Source organism: Camelus ferus, chromosome 3 (assembly GCF_009834535.1).
Source record: "Camelus ferus isolate YT-003-E chromosome 3, BCGSAC_Cfer_1.0, whole genome shotgun sequence".
Classification (NCBI taxonomy): Eukaryota; Metazoa; Chordata; class Mammalia; order Artiodactyla; family Camelidae; genus Camelus; species Camelus ferus.
The window spans coordinates 22,367,442-22,387,440 of NC_045698.1; the positions used below are offsets into that span (position 1 = coordinate 22,367,442).

Sequence of the window (19,999 nt, forward strand, 5' to 3'; positions counted from 1 at the left end):
ACACTTCCTCTCAGCCCTTTGTTCTCTGGGAACCTACAGATTTATAACCTCAGACAGCCCTCTGGATTAATTAGGCTTAGCAGGGTTTCAAAGGACCACAAACAGCTTTTCAGCTTCCCATTACTTCTTAGGCGAGAGGAAATCAGAGGCAAGAACGATTGATCTCTGTTCATCCTGTGTGTTAGACGGGGTGGCTTTTAGCAGCTAGTCCCATCCTAGAAAACAGACCCTGATACAATAACTTGTCCGTAAACATCTTCCTGCAGTCAGTGGTTAGTCTCCTGCTATCTGTACTGGGGACCTGACGTACTCAGATGAAGTAAGAATATCTACTTTGGTGAAAGAATTCTTTCATGTTTTCTCTGAGTTGTACAAGCCACTGTGGTCCAGGCGGTGGCGGTCCAAGTTCCTCTGCACCCATGGTTCAGCCCGGTGGCATCCCTCTGTGGATTCACACTGTGTGCCAGGCATCAGTGATTGACGGCTGAAGGCCCAAGATGATTTTCAGAGGCACCTGGAGATTGCTCTTCCAAGGGCTTTGGCAAAACAGTCTAGAATATCAAAATTGTACAGCTGCCTCAAGTCATCTTTGATGGAATCAGGGCATGAGTGAATAATGCATGTCTTTGGCTATCCAGTGCCTCCCCTGTCTTAGCCCCTCTCTTATCTCCTGCCTCCATGTCCTTCTTGTTCTTCAAACTCCAGGCAGCTTTATCCCTTTAGCTCTTCAAAGCATCCATTGGCACCTGCCAACCCCTTCCCTGGCTCCCACCACTGCAGAGCCCAGACTCCAGAATTATGACACAGCATCAAGAAACAGAGGAGGTATTCAAACGTTCTTTTGGATAAAGCACTTTTTGAGGGAAAGGAGGAGGAAGAAATCCAGTTAAGAAAGATGCTTGGAAAGACCAACCACAACACATTCCAAAGGGAAAGTTCTAGACTAGAGCTCAGAACCTCATTTCTGGATATACTGGTCTTCCCTTTATCTTAAGGCCAGCCTGGGATGGTCAAAATCAAATAAATTTGAATTAAATGAATAATTTTACATGCCAGAGGACATTTTCAAATTTTTGCAAGAAACCAAAATATAATCATGCGGTAGAGAAGCTTCTAAGGGCTGATTTTACCTGTCAATGAGGAGGAGACCTGTTTTTCCAAGTCACAGGATTGGGTTTCATTTCTTGTTTCTCTAATGTTGACCTTTTTTTTGGACATAGATTTGTTTTTAAATTTTTTTAATGACCTTTGCTTTATTTTATTTTAAGGGGGGAGGTTATTAGGTTTTTATTTATTTATTTTTTTAATGGAAGTACTGAGGATCGAACCCAGGACCTTATGCATGCTAGGCACGCCCTCTACCACTGAGCTATACCCTCCCCTCGCTAATGTTGACTTTGAAGTTTAAAGATTCTAATGGTGTGTAAGAATCCTACTGAACAGAAAAAGGGATTTGGAAGTATGAATTAGCCAGGCAGGTGCTGGAAAAGTTAGGTAAGTCATTTAGATATAGATGGAGAGAGGATGTGGCAACATTACATTTAAGGTGATTTGAAGAATTGTAAGAATTCTTCTGTAGATACTTTTTAATTATTTGTAGTTGGGTTTAAATTTTAATAGGTGTAAGGATAATCCTAAATAAATTGTCTGCATGGTCCTTTACCAAACCTTTTTTGAAAGCTTTTTTGAATCATTAATGGTCTTCCATATTTTAATAAAGTATTTGAAAGCTTAAAAAAAAAATTACGTGGTGCCAAAAAGTCTCTTTTGTACCAACTTGCTAGAGTGTCCATAATTCATTCATTACATTTTGTCTTCAGGATGACCTTAGAAAATGCATTGTCCAGGAAGGAATAAAGTAACCTGTCATACAGTTCCCTGAAGGTGTCAGGGTCTGGTTTATTGCTGGGAAGCCAGGAAAGGACAGGGAGATGGTGCCAAACTAAGAATAAACTCCCCTTGCTTTGTAATTTTGTTAAGTGTGGATCCTGCAGAAGGAATAAAATACTGTCAGTCATGGAATTTTCCAAGGCTCTTGGAGCTTCCACGAGAGTAGAGATGGGAAAGATTTTCAAGATCTTGTACTGTGAATCAATGGACCAGCCTTTTTGGTACTGAAAAGAAGGTCTCTGGGGACAATCCATCAAGTTGTTCAGAGTTTTAATACAAAAGGTAAACTCCCAAAAGCAATTTTAAAGGAGTCGCCTCTTCAGACGAAATCTTTTTCAGGTTGATGGTAAATGCCTTGGAGGCCTAGGACAACTTGGACATAAAAGGACTTTCTACCTTTGCTATCTTTCCAGGTTTATGTTTTATTCTTGGCACTGGGATGGCTTGCTCCTCCTGTCCCTAGAACTCTTCCCGGGAAATGAGCAGTCACAACTAGAACATGAAAGCAACTCAGAGATGGTCCATTTTGACCCCTTCACTTTGAAGATGAGGAAACCGAAGCACAGGGATGATAATAATTTAAGGAGCAGAATTGCACAGAGGATGTAGTATGGGTTGGGAAGTGGACAGACCTGGGTTTACCAGTTGGCAGGTATGTGAACTTGGGCAAGTTAGTTAATATTTCTGAGCCTCAGCTTCTTCTTCTGTAAAGAGAATTCTTAAGGAGCATCCACCCAAAGAATAAACTCAAAACTTGGCCAGCTATTATTTTTTAAAAATTGAGACATAATTCACCTAACAGAAACCTCATCATTTTAAAGTGTACAGTTTAGTGGCTACATTCACCATGTTGTGAAACCATCACCACTATCTAATTCTAGAACTTTTCCGTCACCTCCCTCCCTGCAAAACCTGTACCTTTTAGTAGTCAGTCTTAATTATCCTCTACCCCACTGGCAACAGCTAATCCACTTTCTGTCTCAATGGATCTGCCTCACCTGGATGTGTCCTATAATAGAATGATGTGTGGCCTTTGGGGTCTAGCGTCTTTCACTTAGCATAATGTTTTTGAGCTTCACCAGTGTTGTAGCATAAACTTCATTCCTTTTTATTGCTGAATAATATCCCATTATATGGATATACCATGTTTTGTCTTATCTGTTCATCAATCATGGAAATTTGCTATAATTATCATTGTTTTACATGGTGGGGCCAAAGATACAATGAGAACTTAGGTGTCTAACTCTCAACCTTGCTCTGTTTTTACAACCCCATACTGTTTTGTATAACATCTGAGCATATGTATTCAATTAATAGTAGTGGTTTGCTCAAAGAAAACCCTTACAATCTGGCTAATTACTCTTATGGCTAATTACTTTATAAGATTTTTATCCAATATGGGAAAAGACTACATAATTCAACAACAAGAAATCTAAAGATAGAAAAATGGTGCTGAGAACCAAGTTTAATTTTCATTTTCTGGACTCCAGTGGTCAAGTCTTCATGCCTCTTCATCTCACTGTGTTTCACAGAGCAACCTGAGGGCTGTATCTTTTATCTGTCTGGTTTTTATGTAGACGTTTATTACCATGGTTTATAGCCCAGGAGCAAAGAAAGTTTTTCCTAGCTTTGGTCAATGTTTAGTGATTCATCTCTCTTGTTCACTTTACTCCAAGGCAGAAGTACAGAATTCTCTTCTCTGGGACAGTTCCTGTCACTGCATTTACCTGCCCACTAGATACGCTCTTGGCCCAGAATTTAGTACATTTCAAACACAGTTGGTCACCTCTCCTTACAGCCTGGTCCCCTTCTCGCATACTGACTGCCCCAGCTCTCAGGTCTGCTCTTCAGCCCTGGATGGGGAAAGGCAGTTTAGTGTACTTGGAAAAGTTCTCTGTTTTTCACTTATTGAAGATGTAGGTAACATAGCCCCAGGCCTTCTCTCTGTAGGCACTTGAAGGCTGGAAGCAGGTCTGATTCGTTAAGGATTTGGTTGTTGACATTCTTTGCTTGGGAACCGGTGGTGTGCAGAATGCGGCAGGATGCCAGGGGCAAAGGCGTTTCCCGGGGTTCATCTGGGGCTTGTGCTGCCTTATCTTGGGTGGCAAGAGTGGAGGGTCTAGCCCAGTCTGGCTTCCTGACTTTCTGCAAGTGTTTTCTTTGCTAAAGCTTTAATGATCTGGTCCTGGACACTACTAATTACTCATCTCATTTAATATTCTATTGCTATTCTTTAAAATCTGGAGGAGTCGTGTGTCAGGCTTCGCATGTGTTACCTCATTTATATGATTTCCTGTTTCTAAGCCTCTGGCAGCCCTCATATACATGTGAAAGCGAGTGAGCCTGGCCCTTGTCTTCTTCAAGTTAAACATCCCTCCTTCTTCCCTCTGTTCCTGGTGGCCAGCTTAGCAGCTGTCTCCTACATCTGTGTGTTTTCCACTTTGTCAGTGTTCCTCTTAATGTGATGCCCACACTGGAAATGACACTTCACATGTGCTATTGTTACCAACCAGGGTTCCTGGTCTCCTTAATCAATAGAAATTGATAAGAGGCCAGATGAGAAATTCAGGCAAGGCTTTCCTGGGACTGGTGCTGCAGCAGTGGGAGTGAAAATAAGTAACAGGTTCCCCTCCCTGCTTTTGTTTTTGGAGGGGGAAGGGTGAGCCAGTCCCTTAAATGGGGTGGGGCTGGAGTGGGTGGCTTAGGTGGTCTGCCCACCCCCTTGGTGGTGCTGTGTGCAGGGATCATGCGCAGTACCCTGCTTTTGCTCTGGACACCTCAGAAGTGGTAATTAGGTTTTTGGTCTTTTTGTATCTTATTGTTCCTAACTGGCTCCAACTGCGCAGGCACACGGTTATTTTAGTCCTTGATAGTTTCTTTGTATTTTGTTGCTCGAGGAGACACCTTTGTCCAGGGGCCAGCATTGCAGCCCAGAGTCCCAGGTCCCAGCCTGTCTCACTATGAACAACCAAACTAGAACTACTACCAAGAAATGAACCTGAGCCTCATTCAGTGCCACTCATACTTGTCAATGCTCCTTCATCAACTGCATCTTAATACTGGCCAACCCCTCCATCCCCCACCTCAGGATCTTTTTTTCATTTTAACTGCTGGGAGGCAGATTCTTCTTGTACAGTTGATCTGTTGATCCTGAGAGCAGAACTTTACATTTACCCCAACCTATTCTTCCGGTTTACCCTGGGGACTTGCAGTGTTGCTACATCAGAACTCTATGAATGGGAGGCTAGCATAATTCTGATGCAACACACTGTGGAGGGAGTGGAGAATAATTTTTTTAATGATATGTTAGGATTTGCTCTGTTAATAGAAAAATCCTCCTCTGACTACCTATTGTTGGGTACTTTCATTAGTAATTTCCAGTTCGTGGTGGCTTTTTGCTTTGTTTGGGGGTTATTTTTAGCGTCAACAATTAAATAGATTAAAAATTGAGTGTTGAGTCTCTTTAAGATGCTTGGTGCCTTGATCACTTGGCCAGGCTTTTAATCACGTGGGTCCTGGTCGGGCCATCGGATGCATCCACTTGCTGCATCATTCCAGAAGATGCTTTGAGGGTTTTAACCGGCACCTCTCTGTCCCTTACAGTTACCTGGCTGAACAGTGCTGGAATGGCGGCTTTATCTACCTGATCATGCTGCGTCGCTTCAAGCACAAAGTCCATTCTCCTTATAACGGCAACAGTAGCAACAGCTCTGAACCAGGAGAGACGCCTACCTTGGAGCTGGGTGACCAAACTGTGAAAAAGGGAAAGAGAGCAAGAAAGTTTGGGGTCATTGCCAGGCCTGCTACTCACAAAGTTGCTGAAGAGTCCAAGAGCAGCACTGGCTGTGAGTTGGACAATGACTCTGTCTCCGAACTGGACAATGGCCTAGACCCGGAACTTGGAAACGGTCATGCTTTTGAGCTAGAAAATGGCCCAGATTCGCTCAAGGAGGTGGCTGGATCCCATCTAGACAGGTCGGAATTGGACAGAGGGACAGAGCCTAGAATTTCAAAGACAGATGCTCCTCAGCCCACAAGCAATGACAAACGGCACTTCTCAAAATCTGGGAAGACGGACTTCCAGTCCAGCGACTGCCTGGCACGGGTAAGGTTTGGTTTGACTGTAGAACCTGAATTTTAAAAGAAATGCTGTTTGAAGTTGCGTTTAAGATTTAGAAAATACATCTAAGATGACCTTGCATGTAGAAGCCAACAGATTTATTAAGATAAATGATCAGAGGACATAACAATAACAACAAAAAAATCCAAGTCATTTTATCCCATTTAAATAAAGAGCTAGCTGAGTGATCCTAAGTGGAAAATTCAAGCCTTCTGTGGTATAATTTGAGTCATATGAGGCCCAGATAAAGTGCTTGAACTGCAACGTTATTTATCACTGCTGTCACCAGTGGAATTGCCACTGAAGGCCAAGAATTCCTGGTGGCTGCTGATAGCATAAATATCCATGCCTCAGTGTGACACAGGATGTCCAACCTGCAGGGAAGCATCTGCTTTTATTTTTAACACTTCAAAACCAGGGACATTTTCGTGGGATTGTTATTATATTGCTGAATTCCGGTGAAGTTTGGAAGCTTCCCAGCAATCTCTGATACTATGATATCCAGCTGTGATGGTCAGGGCTAGTCTTACCTAAAGCAGATGTGGTCTATTCTGAATGGTAATAGAATACACCTCAGGCCTCAGATTGTCTCCCCCATTGTAAGCGACACTCTCTCGTAAAGTTACATTTCTTTAGAGTCAGTGTGCTCCCTCCAGGAATCCTCTTGGCCAGATATTCCTCTGGGTTCCTAACGAAACAGTAACTTCTTATATGGTTCCTTATTGATTTCTTCTCTGACTCAGGAGATGCCCTTTAAGGATGAAAGAGAAAGTTGGAAAGGTGGAAAATGGGCACGGAAGTATCAAGTTCAGCTTTGATTCCGGGGAAATGGTGCCCCAGGAGTGAATATAATTTCTGGAAAGGCTATTTCACGCATATTCCTGCAACTATAGCCAATCTGTATAATGGGTTGAGAAGAATCAAAATAACTCTCCTCTCACGGGACCATGTTCCTTCATTTGAGGAGCTGGGTGATCTTCATAAAGCCTTACACAAAGAAGGTATATTTGTAGATGGAATGTACAAAGAAGTAAGGAGAAATAATTAATGTTTCTAACAATGATTTTCTACCAATTTATGCCCCCCCAAAAAAGGATTAAGGGCAATAAAAAGATTATAATGTACACATCTCCCCCAAATTAAGGGCAATAAAAATATTATATATTCCTTATCAATGAATACCGTATCTTGGTATGGTTTTTTTCTTCTAATGATTAGACTGTGAATACACAGAAAGCCTAAGGTGAAAACAGCAAGTTGGAGAGTATTGGTTCGCTTAATCATTTTGAATGTTTAAGGTAATGAAGGTTGAAGGCTGAATCTCATATTCAGTCCAGAGAAGAGGCTTTCATCTGGCCTAGGACACAGTGGAAATAATTTGGAATACCCACTGTTTAAAAAAAAATTTTTTTTAATTAAAAAAAAAAATCCACACCATCCTCTGCTTATCCTAATTAAAGACAATAACATAAAGCTGAATTTCTGGATTAGACTATCTTACGACTGCATATACTAGAGTTCCTTTGCCTGGTTTTTGCACTCAAGGTCAAATGTCCAAGAAGATACAAATGAAAGGGTAAAAAAAAACTTTGACCTATTGCCTTGGGACTTTTTTTTTAAGCCACGTGCCTATAGAAAGGAGAGACTTGCTATCTGGAATTTGCATTCTTCATAACTATTCTAAATCTATAGACTGATTATTAAGCCTTGGTTGTACTTTCGGTCTTGGAAAGGCAAAATGGGCAGCACACCATCTCAGGCATGAGTATTTCAGTACCTTTTTCAACCCCAGAATTATCTTCACTAGGTACATTTACCCAGGATTGATAGAGCTGGCAAGAAATAGATCTTCATGGCTTTCCTCTGCATCCTAGTGTACCCAAACTGAGACCCAGAGACCCTCAAGGAAGGTCTCTTAGCTTCTTGGGCTGGGTGGATTTATATTTAACTCCAGGATGAGCCCAAGGTCATGCTAAGATGGAATTTCCAGAAAAACAAAAAATTAGCTATTTACCTCTTAAGCCTTGGGGGAAAAATTCCATTCCATTCGAATAACAGGAGATTAGACACGTCAGGGTTGTTCCGTTTCTGCTTTACTAATGATTTAATATATCTACAAAGACTTAATAAATCACAGACAAGGCATATAGTCATTCAGACCATTTTTATTTGTCAGGTACTTCTTTTTCATAGACCTACTTGTTACATGGAAACAAATTCTCAGGGGGAAGGTATAGCTCAGTGGTAGAGCACATGCTTAGCATGCAGGAGGTCCTGGGTTCAGTCCCCAGTGCCTCTGTTAAAAATAGATCAATAAATAAACAAACCTAATTACATCCCCCCCCTCCCAAAATCCTCAGACTTTGCTTTTATTTTCTATTCTCCCTTAATGGACCTAGAGGAAACACATTTCCTTTTAACAAATATCTCCTTTAAAGAAAATTGCTTTATCTATAAAATATTAACACGTAATGATACATATGCAACCAGGTTAATTTTTTAAAATGTGAAAGTTGGGCCCATCTTCTAAACCAAAATATCTCCTAGCACATAGATAAGCAGTTTTAGAAATGAGTTCAGAGTTCCTTACTCCCTGTCTAGTAAGGATCATTACCCCTCCAACGTGACATACACATAATGTATGTTTTTATAATGCTGCATGGTAAAAATAAACACACTGAACTTAGTCACATAACAATGAAAAAAGAATTCTACCATCTGCCAGTCAGGAGAGTTTATCCACAACTGACGCAGTGTCTATGGGTCCATTTGTGGTCTTACCCTAGGTACCCCAAATCCACCCTGCGCAGTGGCAGACCCCTTCTCTAGGCCTTGTCTGTAAGTGGTTCAGTAGAGACCTCAGGACAGCTGCCCTGGGTCTGAATCTTTAGCGAAGTGTGAGACACAGAAGGGGAGTCACACTGAGTTCATCTCCTGGGTGGTCCCTGATGTTTGCATCAAGCAGAGGCAACAGGAGGGTGGTCCTCTTCTAAAAAGCCCTGTGGCCACTGGGTGAACTTTTATCCTTCATGTGGTACTGTCTCCTAAGTTTGTGTCTGCCTTTACCTCTCTCCTGAGCCCTTAAGCTTTCTGCCAACTGCCTGCAGGATGTCCCCGTCTTAAATATTTCACATCATGCCTAAAACTTGGTGTGCTGCTTCCCAGAACCACCACACCCGCTCCGGTGCTCCAGGTCTCACCATCCACAGAGCTGCCCAAGCCAGCAACCTGAGATTCAACCAGTGACCACTCACCCTGGTTTGTGCAGGACTTTCCCTGGTTTTGCACTGACAATCCCATACCCTGGGAAAGGCCTTTCACCCAGGCACATGGGGACAGTTGGCATCTGGAGTCAGCTGGAACACTGCCCTCTCCCTTGCCCCACATCCAGTCAATCACCAAATCCTGTCACCGCCTTCTCTCTTTAGGATCTCTGCCTGTTTCACTTCTCCGTGTCCCTCCTACAGCTTTAGGTCAGGGCCAGGCTGCTTTCCTTTCTCACCTGTGTAGTTACAACAATCTCCCACCCATCTCGCTGCTCCCTCTCTCATCCCATCATCCATTGTCCCCACTGCATCCAGGGCTTTTCTAAAGAATACATCTTACCGTGCATGCATGTGCGCACACGGACACACACATGCGCGCTGCAGCTTAGACCCTTTTGGCGGATCCACTTTGCCCTCGGGGTAACACCTGAATACCTTGTCTTGACATAGCATGTGAGGCCCTTCAGTGGATTCTTGCTTAACTTTCTGCCTCTGTTTCTCACTGCTTTCTTCCTCCCTGATATGGGCTGAATTCGTTTTTTTCAAAAGGCTATGCTCATTCTTGCCTCTGAGCCTTTGCTCTCTCTGTTCCAGCTCAGTGCCGTGCACGTGCAGGCTCTCTGGAGATATTTATTACTGAAGGCACCCAAGACCACCAGGCCTGAGAGACAGAGCACCAAGTTCCAGCCCTGGTTCTTCCACCCCCAGTTTGGTGGCCTTTGGGCTGCCATGTCCTTTCTCTGAGCTTCAGTTTTCTCACCTACAAGCTGAGCATTTTGGTCTGATGACTAAGGGATTTCAACTCTGACATTATGATCACATGTTTCTTCATTTCCAATGGCTCATTCGAAGTAGGAAGGATAAACAGTCTCAGAATAGGTCTGCAACTGGAGCCAGAAAACTTACTGCAGTGAAATGCTAGTGGGATGATGTGTCTTCTCACATTTGGGGCAAAGATGCTGTTGTAAATTTTTATTTTGGGTTCCAGCAGAAGATGAGGTCATTTAAAAGCAACCGAGGCAGCTCCTTTAATTCACTACCCCTGTTTTGGTAAATTAATCCTGTGTGTGCCTTCGTGAAGTGATATGAGTGTGAGCACACACAGTGATTGGCAGTTTACGGGAAAGGGTAGCGCTCCGACAACATTAACACAGACATCTGAAGTGTCCAATTTTGCATGGTTTGGCTTTTTCTCAACCGGCTGACAAATTCTCATTGCCCTTTAAGCCAATGTAAAAGGAAGCAAAGGTCCAAGCCATCTGTCTAGACAGGGTCTGTTTCAGAACTCAATCATCTCTACAACTGGATCAGTGTTCACACACTGAACGTTGGCAAACACGCAGGTCTCCCATCTGGGCGAACTACTCAACGTCAGTCTCAATAACTTTTGAGGAGCCATAAGATTAGTGGATAAACATTGTATATCTGTTAATTCAAGGACATGTATGCAGTATTACTTGCTGGGCACTGTTCTAGCTGCTGGAGAACCCACTGGTAAATGAGAGACAAGGCTCCTGTCTGGGGTATTTATCACGTACCAGGGCCACGAGCAATATAAATAAGCAAATAAACAAATCAGAATGTTAGACGCTGACCACAAGTACAATAAATGAAATAAAACAGAGGAAAGTGAAAGATGGTGGGACAGTGACGTTGTAGGGGGGAGGCTAATTGATATCGGGTGCCAGCAAAGATCTCATTAAAGAGGCCATGTTTTAGCTGAAGACTGAGTGTCAGGAAAGGGCAGCCCTGCAGAATCTGGGTGCAGAATGTTTTCATGTGAGGAACCAGCACGTGCAGCTGCCATGAGGCAGGAGTGTAGCCTATCCCAGGACCAGAGAGACTGCGGCACAATGAGGGATGGAGAGGGTACTAGGAGGTGATGTGGGAGTTGTGGACGGGGCTAGGTTACAAACGTTTGTGTAGACCATTGCAGAGTGTGGACCTCATTCTCAGTCTAGTAGGGAGCTGTCGCAAGGTTTACGCCGAGTACATCATGAAGTATTTTTTTTTAAAGGGCATCCTAGATGTGTAATGGGGCATAGAGTTTGTGAGAGGTAAAGAATAAAAAGGGAGCCCAGATTGGAGGCTATTGTGATAACCCAAGTGAAAGATGCCAGAGGCTCTGACAAGGGTGGTGGCAGAAAAGAGGAGCAGAAGTGGATGAATGTGGATCTATTTTGCAATTAGACCCTACAGACCCGGCTCATGGTTTAGGTGTAGAAAATAGAAGGATGAATCTAAGATCATTCATGGGCTTTTGGTTTGCAGATCCTCTTAAGCCTGAGTAGATGATATTGCTGTTCCCATTGAGACGGGAAAGCCAGGAACGGGAGAGGAGGAGAGTCCTGTCTCGACCCAACTGATGTGTGTTGTAGATACACGAGTAGAATTGTGAAGAGGTAGTTGGAAATACACTCAATATTATTGCACTTAAGTTAGCCTGTTGGTTTTTGGCCAATGCCAGCTTTAGCTTAATAAACTTTAGACACTGATTTTATTTTTAACTGAATGCAGCTTTTGGCTCTAGGTGGCTAGATCTAAGGCTGACAGTCATACAATTAAGACTGATAACATCTGCCTCTTCCTGTTTCTGCCTCCCTTTGTGTTCCTCAGAATTCCTTCATGAGATGGTCAGGAAATTCCAGGGTGAGGAAACGTGCATTGATTTCTTTGAACTCTCCCCATATATTTCCTACTTACTGTCTGTTATTGGGGGAGGGGATCATACTATTGGATAAAAGTGGAAAAGATCTGTTTCTGGATGAGTGTAGTTGGGGGCTCTATGACGCGTTGGTCCTTTCTGCAGTCTGAAGCCATTTTTATTAGGCTTGTGTTTTGCTTTGCTTTTGAGTAAGTTAACTAAGTTGCTTTTAACTAAGTTGTGTGCGTCTTGGGCGGGGGCAGGGGGGCAGGGGTGTAGACCAGGCGTGTGGCTGCTCTTGATGAAAGCTGTCTTTAACTCCTCTGTCAGGATGAACATTTAGGCCCTTATTCTTTCCCCGTGATCATAGTTTTTGCATGTTTCTTGTCACACGTCCTATTTCTCAAAAGCATTTAAAAATTAGAAAGGACCGTATCTCGTATTGTCACACCCTCTGAACCATGTTAACAATTTCTGTTTAGCAAGAGGAGGGCAGGACAGGAGAAAATGATGGCATAACTAGTGAGAGGGATGGATAGGTTGTTACAATTTGGAATAAAACCAAATGGGTTTTCTTATTTCTGGGCTCTAACAGTGGTCCCCGTTGCTCTTGGGAAAGAGTCCCAGAGCTTTTCTCTCCTGGGGGAGGGAGGAACACTGTCACACATCTTCAAGACCCCAGGAGCCACGGCACAATTTCCAAGGAGAAAACAAGTCAAGCCACCATTCTGCCCTTACCTGCAGTGTGAGGCCCAGGGAGGCAGCCACAGGGCTGGCCACGTGCCAGTGAGCATGCCAGGACAACAGCTGATCACATCCCTGCATTTGTTCCCTTTGGGGGTCTCCGCCAGCCAGAAGGTCTCACGTCCTGGAAGTGTGCTGTCTCGGCAGTAGCACTGATTCTCAGGGATGGCTTCTTGGAAGTAGTGGAGCTGGGACTGACTTTGAAGGCCAGGGAGGCTGTTTCTGAGTGAGAGAGGAAGGTGTTCCAGGGGTCAGAGGCAACAAACCAAAACCCATGGAGTCCAAAGTGAGACAACTGGATGATGTAGGGAGCACTGACAAGTTCATGAACTACTGCGGTAAGCCAGTGGCCTCTGAAGTTACATTTGGCCAGACGGGCTTCGTGGGTCTGTGGTCGGAGGACGAAGGAGACAGCTGGCCCCGCTGCAGGTTGCTGGAGCCGTGGAGCCCCAGCAAGCAGCGCTGGACCAGAAACGTGGAGGACCCAACAGGTCTCTGTCTGGCAGTGATCTCCCTAGACATTCCTGTTGCTGCACATCAGTGACTGTTCAACATCTGGTTTTTTTTTTTTTTTTTTTTTTTTTTTTTTTTTTTACTATTGCATAAAGTTTCATTTTAGTTTCTGACAGTATGCATTTCAGCTTTTCTAAATGCTTCACATTTTTTTCTCCTTTGCAAGCAGCTTGAATGGGCAGGTTGCCTATTTCTAGGGAGATGATGGCTTTGTCTGTATTGGACCTTAACAGTTCCATGAGACCTTCATGATGGATAAAGAAGGCAGACGGCTTTTGTTTTATATGTTGAGGATCGCATTGTGACCCCTACCCATATAGCTAGAGCTAAACAGAATTCTGGAATGAGCCTAAAGTCAGACGCCCAGATAAATCACATTGAAAGCTTTTGCTTTCATTTTTCAGAACAGCTCAGTATCTGAGGGAACTCAGACATTTTCAGTGGGCATATGTTTACGTCCTTGGAGTGAAATACAGAGTCAAATGGAGAAGGAACCAAAGCAGAAAAGTGGCGGTCCAGAGGAATTAGAGACCTTGATTCGTTTTTTTAAAGGATAGATTTTTATAGTTAGGGAAGCATTTTTTAATGTATTTAAAGAGCATTCTGACCAATGTGTGAAGTTAATAAGAAATTCATCAATTAATTTCCTATTGTGGCTTCTCCTACCAAAGATCTGATTCATACGTTTTAAGGAGATTTGAGATTCAATTCAATATGATGTTTTTAACATATCTAATATGCCTGTGTAAGTAATACATGGTTACTTATCAACATGCATTATGTATCTGCTACATGTCCGAAGCACTGCTGCCTGTTTCCATAAATATTTAATCCTAATAACAAACTTGGAAGCATTAATAATCATCCCCAGTTTAAAGGCAAGGAAACTGAGGGTTTATTAGACATTAGATGATTTCCATAAGTTCGGAGCTGGGCTCAAACTAGTTGAAGTCTCCTGGCGCCAAGACCTACCTTTGTCTTCCTTTCATCTTCCTGTATTAATTAGCAGCTGTCGTAAATAAAAGGAACCCAGACACAGCCGGTGTTTACACACATAGTGGTGTCTGGGTTTCAGGCAGAAGCAGCATCACTTAGCAGGACCTCGGTCAGGGGATTCGCAGATCCCTCTTGCTGTGCTGTCCAGTGTCATGGCCACTAGCCACAGGTGGCTAATTACATTTAACTAAAATAAAATGAAATGAAAAATTCAGCATCTCAGTTGCCACCAGCTGCATTTGAGGCATTAAATAGCCACCTGTGGCTGGTGGCTCAGAGTGGACGGAACATAGATAACACTTCCATCATCATACAAAGTGTTACTGGGTAGCACTGCCCGCTCAAGACTTTGGTCCAGCCCATGGCATTTTCCCATCCGTGGTCACCTGCGCTATCTGTTGACAAGTGATGAGTGCTGGGCCTGACCTGCCAGCTCCACTCTCCTGTGACAGTAGCATGTGTGTGTCCATATACTTCACGGTGTGCTCACTTTTTCTTCCAAGGAGGAAGTTGGCCGGATATGGAAGATGGAGCTGCTTAAAGAATCGGATGGGCTGGGAATTCAGGTTAGTGGAGGCCGAGGATCAAAGCGCTCACCTCACGCTATCGTTGTCACTCAAGTGAAGGAAGGAGGTGCCGCTCACAGGTGACTAGTAACTCTCCCCCTTTCTCTGCCTCCTTGTCCTCTCCCTGCCCTTCCCTCGAGTGCTGGGACTCTTCTGTCTGGTCACAGACCTGGTACTTACAGTTCATAAGGAAGATGCTGGGCACAGAAGGAAACCAGGCACGAGCGGTTCTAATTAAGCACCTCTGAGCACAGGCAGCGGCCAACTGCTGGGGACGCTGTAGGTTCTGCCAAACCACGGAGGAGAGATTGGATTTCTTTCTAGTCCAGTTTGAGTTTCAAGAGAATTGCTTATCCTGACTTTGGAGGTGCTGGTGGCATGTGGTTACTTGTCAAGGCCGTGCCATGCAACAGACCACCCCATTCTGGACATCTAGCCATCTTGCCTCCCACAGACTGTGGCTGGTGGCTTGGGAAAGTGATGGGATTTAAATAGACTGAGTCTGGATTTGTAGGTCAGTCGAGATTTTTTTCTTTAAACAGAGGTACTGGAGATTGAACCCAGGACCTCGAGCATGCTAAGCACATGCTCCACCACTGAGCTATAGCCCCCACCCCCAACCCCAGTCTGTTGAGATTTGATGCACACTTATATGTGTGTGTCTCTGTCATGCAGATGGGGGGAGGGAGATAAATGAGAATTTTTCTTCTCATAACCTAAAAACAATTCACACTCCAAAACTTCTTTTATAACCTGAACAGTTGTCTGAAGCAGGAAAGGGGATGGTGCTTAGACAGAGCATGTACAAAGAAGAGGTCCATGTCGAGTTAGAGGGATGTACTTGTCCCAAAATGTAAGGCACTTCCTTGCCATATAGCTAATTGCTTCTATATACATGGGCGTCTCCTATTTGTGAAGCACAGTAGGGTGTGTATATATGTTGGATGCCCACATCTATATAGTAGTCATTTAAAGGTAGGGTTTCACTGATGAGGGGGGTGAATCTAGTCTGGAATTAGTGTTCAATCCAGGTACCCTGATATTAAGAGGGAAATGGCAAACCATAGCGGTATTGGTCTGCCCAAGTCCAAGAGGGCACAGGGGACATGGAAAAATATGTCTCATGAGGCTTAGTTGAAGGAGCTTGCAGTACTTAGTCTGAAGAATAGACCACTGAGAGGGCCAGGGCACAGACTGTCAGTGTCTCACGCTCATCTGTCCCATAGCTAGAGACAACGGGCAAGTGCAGTTAACCTTATCTCTGCCGGAGTGATCTACGTGGCAGTAATTACTGAAGGATTAAGGCCTTAGATAGTTCGTGTCCAGAAGAGCATCATCACGCTTCCCAGATGTTGTATGTTTTAGGGAACTTTCATCAGACAGCCATTTTCCCATGAATCCTGGGTCTAGGTTCTAGTCTGTCTTTGGAAAGTTGGCAATTAGGAAATTCCTGTGCCCAGAGATGAGCTTACATAGAACTGTTCATGTCTGTTTTCCATGTGAGCTATTTCTAATGGGTCTCACCATTTTTGTACACCCTTACCCTGGATTTGTCTGTGTGTGTGTGTGTGTGTGTGTGTGTGTGTCTTGGTGTATAATTTACATGTGGGGAATTCTAGTTAATAACTGGAGATGAGAAAGATGGAATTAAAGAGGGAAATAAAAATGAATGGGGACAGGGATGTCTTCGTGGTGGTGTGGATAAGTAAACCCAGGGACACTGGCCATGATGTTCTGTTTTCCTGAAGCCTTCTTCTCCATCCACACTTTTCCTTGAAATTCTAGTTTGTTTGTTCTCTTATTTTTTATTTTCTTATTCCCCTTTTCTTTCCATTCCATGCAACTTCTGGGGTTCTTAGCGTTTCTCTGCTTTCGGTTCTTTTGAAGGGCAGAAAGCAGAGGCTGTCGGAAGTCTCTGGTGCCTCCTGTCTTCTGTTAAAGGCTGAATTCATAGAAAAGATTATGATGCAGGCCCTAGAGGACGCAGACAGAGAGAAACTGGTGAGGTAGGGGAGGAGAGAGAAGTTGGCTTATGCACTGAAAGAGGGCAAGGCAGGCAGAGGCTACAGACCAGAGAGAAACAGTGGGGTGAATCTGGGAGTACTGGAGACGAGCATGGGTCCCAGAGCAGCATCCTGGGTGCCGACGTAAAGCCCTCGGAGATGATGGTGGAACCTGGGCTCTGGGTCTGCGTCTCTCAGCCTCACCAGATTGCCCATCCCATATTTAGCAGTGGTGATGGAGAGCCTCTGGCTGCTTTGGGATCGTGGGAGACCAGACCATTGGAGGCCCAGTGGGAACCCATAGGACGGCTGACCCACCACAATTGACCGGGCCTGCCAAGTGCTCTGTAACAGTCTGCCACCCTTGACCGACTCTAGGGCAGGCAGACCCCGTGACCACTGGGTCTCCTGCCAACCCAGTGGGATGGAAGCTCCAAGTTATTCACTTAATTTAAAGGAAATAAAGAAACAGAACTTACTTGTACACCCATGTTGTACACCAGGTCTGATACCTGCAACAGGGGTAACTCAGGCACTTTCTTTGTTTTTTTCTGTTCATCCTTCTGCTTATGAAGCGTGACTGTAGGGACACGTAGGGGAAGGAGGCACTGTGAGACTTTACCCTCAACGTCCTATAACTCTTGGGGGACAGGGGTTACAGACACATGCAGTGCAGTGTCACAGGTGCCACAGAGGAAATCTGGGCAAGGGTGTGTCCCCTGGGAAGAGAGAGGGCCCCTGGGTTAGAGAAGGATTCCTGGTGAGCTCAGGATACCTTCGCCCTTTTGGGGCTGAGCTCAGAGACTCAGCTGATGACTCAGTCGCAAGGGCAGGATGGCCGGTAGGACCGAGAAAAGGATGACTTAACGATCCTAAAACCGAGGGGTCTTGCTTCCTCTATCGTGTCTCCGCCTGGATGGGAGACATTTCACTGACACTGACCGGGGATATGGTGGTGACCTAAGAATGTGCTAAGTGACCATCTGAAATCACAAAGGTCCTCACTACCCTAACTGGGAATCTGGACCCAGCCAGACAGAAGGATAAAGCCGTCCTGTCCCAGCTGTCTCCAGTTGTCCCGACTTCTCCGATTTTACCTGTCCCCTCTCACAGGCCTCCCCAGCTCCAGGGAAAGGGCCCTTCTCAAGCCCAGAATGTCTTGACAAGGGTTTTTTTTTTCCCATCTCCATTTCCTCAGGGACGGCAGACTGTCCTTAGGAGATGAGCTCCTGGTAATCAATGGTCACTTACTAGTCGGGCTCTCCCACGAGGAAGCTGTGGCCATCCTTCGCTCTGCCACCGGAGTGGTTCAGCTGGTGGTGGCCAGCAAGGTAGGTAGTTTTTGTTTTGTTTTGGAAACTATTTTAAATGGTGGTGGTAGTGAATTTGGTTTTGAGCCCTCCCCAGAGACGTCTCCCCCTGCCCCACTGCCGCCTCACACCCCCACACGTGTACTTGTGTTTACCTCAGGCCATTCAAGTACCCAAGATTATACAGCGCAAGCCCACAAGAGGCCCTTAGCTGAAGGGCGTTTAATTATCTTGCTCTCCTTTAAGGGTCTTTATAGGTATATCCAGGAGATGGAAAAGCAAAAAACAGTAATAGGACTAAGGAAAAGGGAAGAATGGTAGGGTGGGAGGAAGGGCTGGGGGTAGAGAGAGTAGCAACCGCCCCCGGGGCGGGGGGAGACCAAGGAGGAGACGTGGCTGTCGGGGGACAGCAAGGACTGGGGAGGGGCGTGGAGATGTGCGTCTTCCGGGTCCTGAGGGCAGAAGGTTCGGGCCGGCTGCAGGCCGGCTGCAGGCCCTGGCTCTGACTCACGGCCTCACGGAATCCTGTTTGTCCAGTCACCCCCGTCCCTTTCTTCCTCCTCACATGGCCCAGGGGGCAGAGCTTCGGTGGGGGCTCCCATCTCGAGGGGGGCCCTGATGCTGTCATTTCTCGATGCGCAGCGCTGTCCGTCTGTCTGTCGCTCCCCTCCGTCTCGCTGCCACCTCTTCTTCACGAGGCCTCGGGCTGGGGCTTCTTCCACCCCCACCCCGGAGTGTGTGAAAACAGCGCCGAGGCCCGGGGGCCCCCTCGGCTTTCTCCCCGGGGTTTCTCGCCGGCCTTAGAGCACTGGGTCCAGGCGGCAGGACCCCACAGCGGCGGGGCGAGGAGGAGGAGGAACTGGGCTCTCTGGTTCTGCTCTGCAGACTCGTGGTGCTGTTGGTGAGGCCGCGAAAGGGCCCAGAGGACTGGGGAGCTAGTGAAGGGGAGCCACTGCGTTCCGGTTCTTCCCGGTTCCAGTTCAGGGCAGAACTGGTGGTGTGAGGCCGCCGGCCCTGACGCCTTCACGTCAACACGCTCCTGCCAAGACGGCTAATTTTCCCCCCGTCACCCCTGATGTTACCTTTGAATCTAGCATCTGCAGGTTTTATATATTTCCTCCTTAGACTGCAAGGTCTGTTGCCCATTTGGGGAGTGTTTAATAAATAGATTAGAAAAGTATTTTGGGCTATCTGAAAAACCTGCTTTCTTCCCTTTACACCATTGACCCTAAGTCCTTGACCTAGACTCTCAGGCTGCCCGTTAGAGTACAGAGCTTCGGCAAAGACTCGGCAGGAGGAGCTGGCGTTGAGGCCCTGCGGGCAGGAGCTGAGACATTCTCCATTTGCAGGCCCCCTCCTCCCCTCCCAGAGATGCTGTGGGACACCCGGCATCTCCTCCCTATTGCTGGGGAAGGAGGCGAAGCCAGGGATGTTCTCCATCAGCCTGGTGAATCGCACAAGGAGGGAAACACAACAGGGGAAGGAGAAGCAAGTTCCTCATTGGGCCAGATGTGCTGGGAGTTTGAAATGTATTATTGGTTCTTACACACACACACACACACACACACACACACACACACACACACACGTACACACACACGTACACACACACAGTCATATATTTGCATGGCCCACCTCCCCACAGTCTGCAGCTTAAGAACGCAGACATTATATCATGTCCCCCAAACCTTTATTTCTATGCTGATTTCTGTCTCCTCCTAGTTTGGAAAATGGGGAAGAGAAATCTCCTCTACGTCAGCCATTATCCACAAAGAAAACAGAAAATAAAAACCAAAAACGGCCACTCATAGGAAAAGCCATAATGAAAAGGCACCCATGAGATTTCTGAAAACAGACCTCGATGCCTGACCGACGTCTCACTCAGTGGCTTGAAGGAAGAAAGACACGTGTATCAGGTGCCCACTGGGTGCCAGGTGCTGCTTACCT

General features: G+C 45.5%; 1 protein-coding gene across 6 annotated transcripts in view; it reads left to right on the plus strand.

Moving 5' to 3' along the window:
- The window catches only part of PDZD2 (PDZ domain containing 2), a 342,111-nt gene that overhangs the window by 241,239 nt on the left and 80,873 nt on the right, over window positions 1-19,999 (plus strand). For 4 of the 6 annotated variants that reach the window (XM_032470570.1, XM_032470578.1, XM_032470587.1 and 1 more), the window contains 3 exons: window positions 5,494-5,995; window positions 14,677-14,819; window positions 17,941-18,073. In XM_032470570.1, coding sequence (XP_032326461.1) covers window positions 5,494-5,995; window positions 14,677-14,819; window positions 17,941-18,073 — 778 coding nt within the window. Of the gene's footprint in view, window positions 1-5,493; window positions 5,996-14,676; window positions 14,820-17,940; window positions 18,074-19,999 lie in introns of those variants that run through there. The other 2 variants (XM_032470599.1, XM_032470584.1) reach the window with 2 other exon arrangements.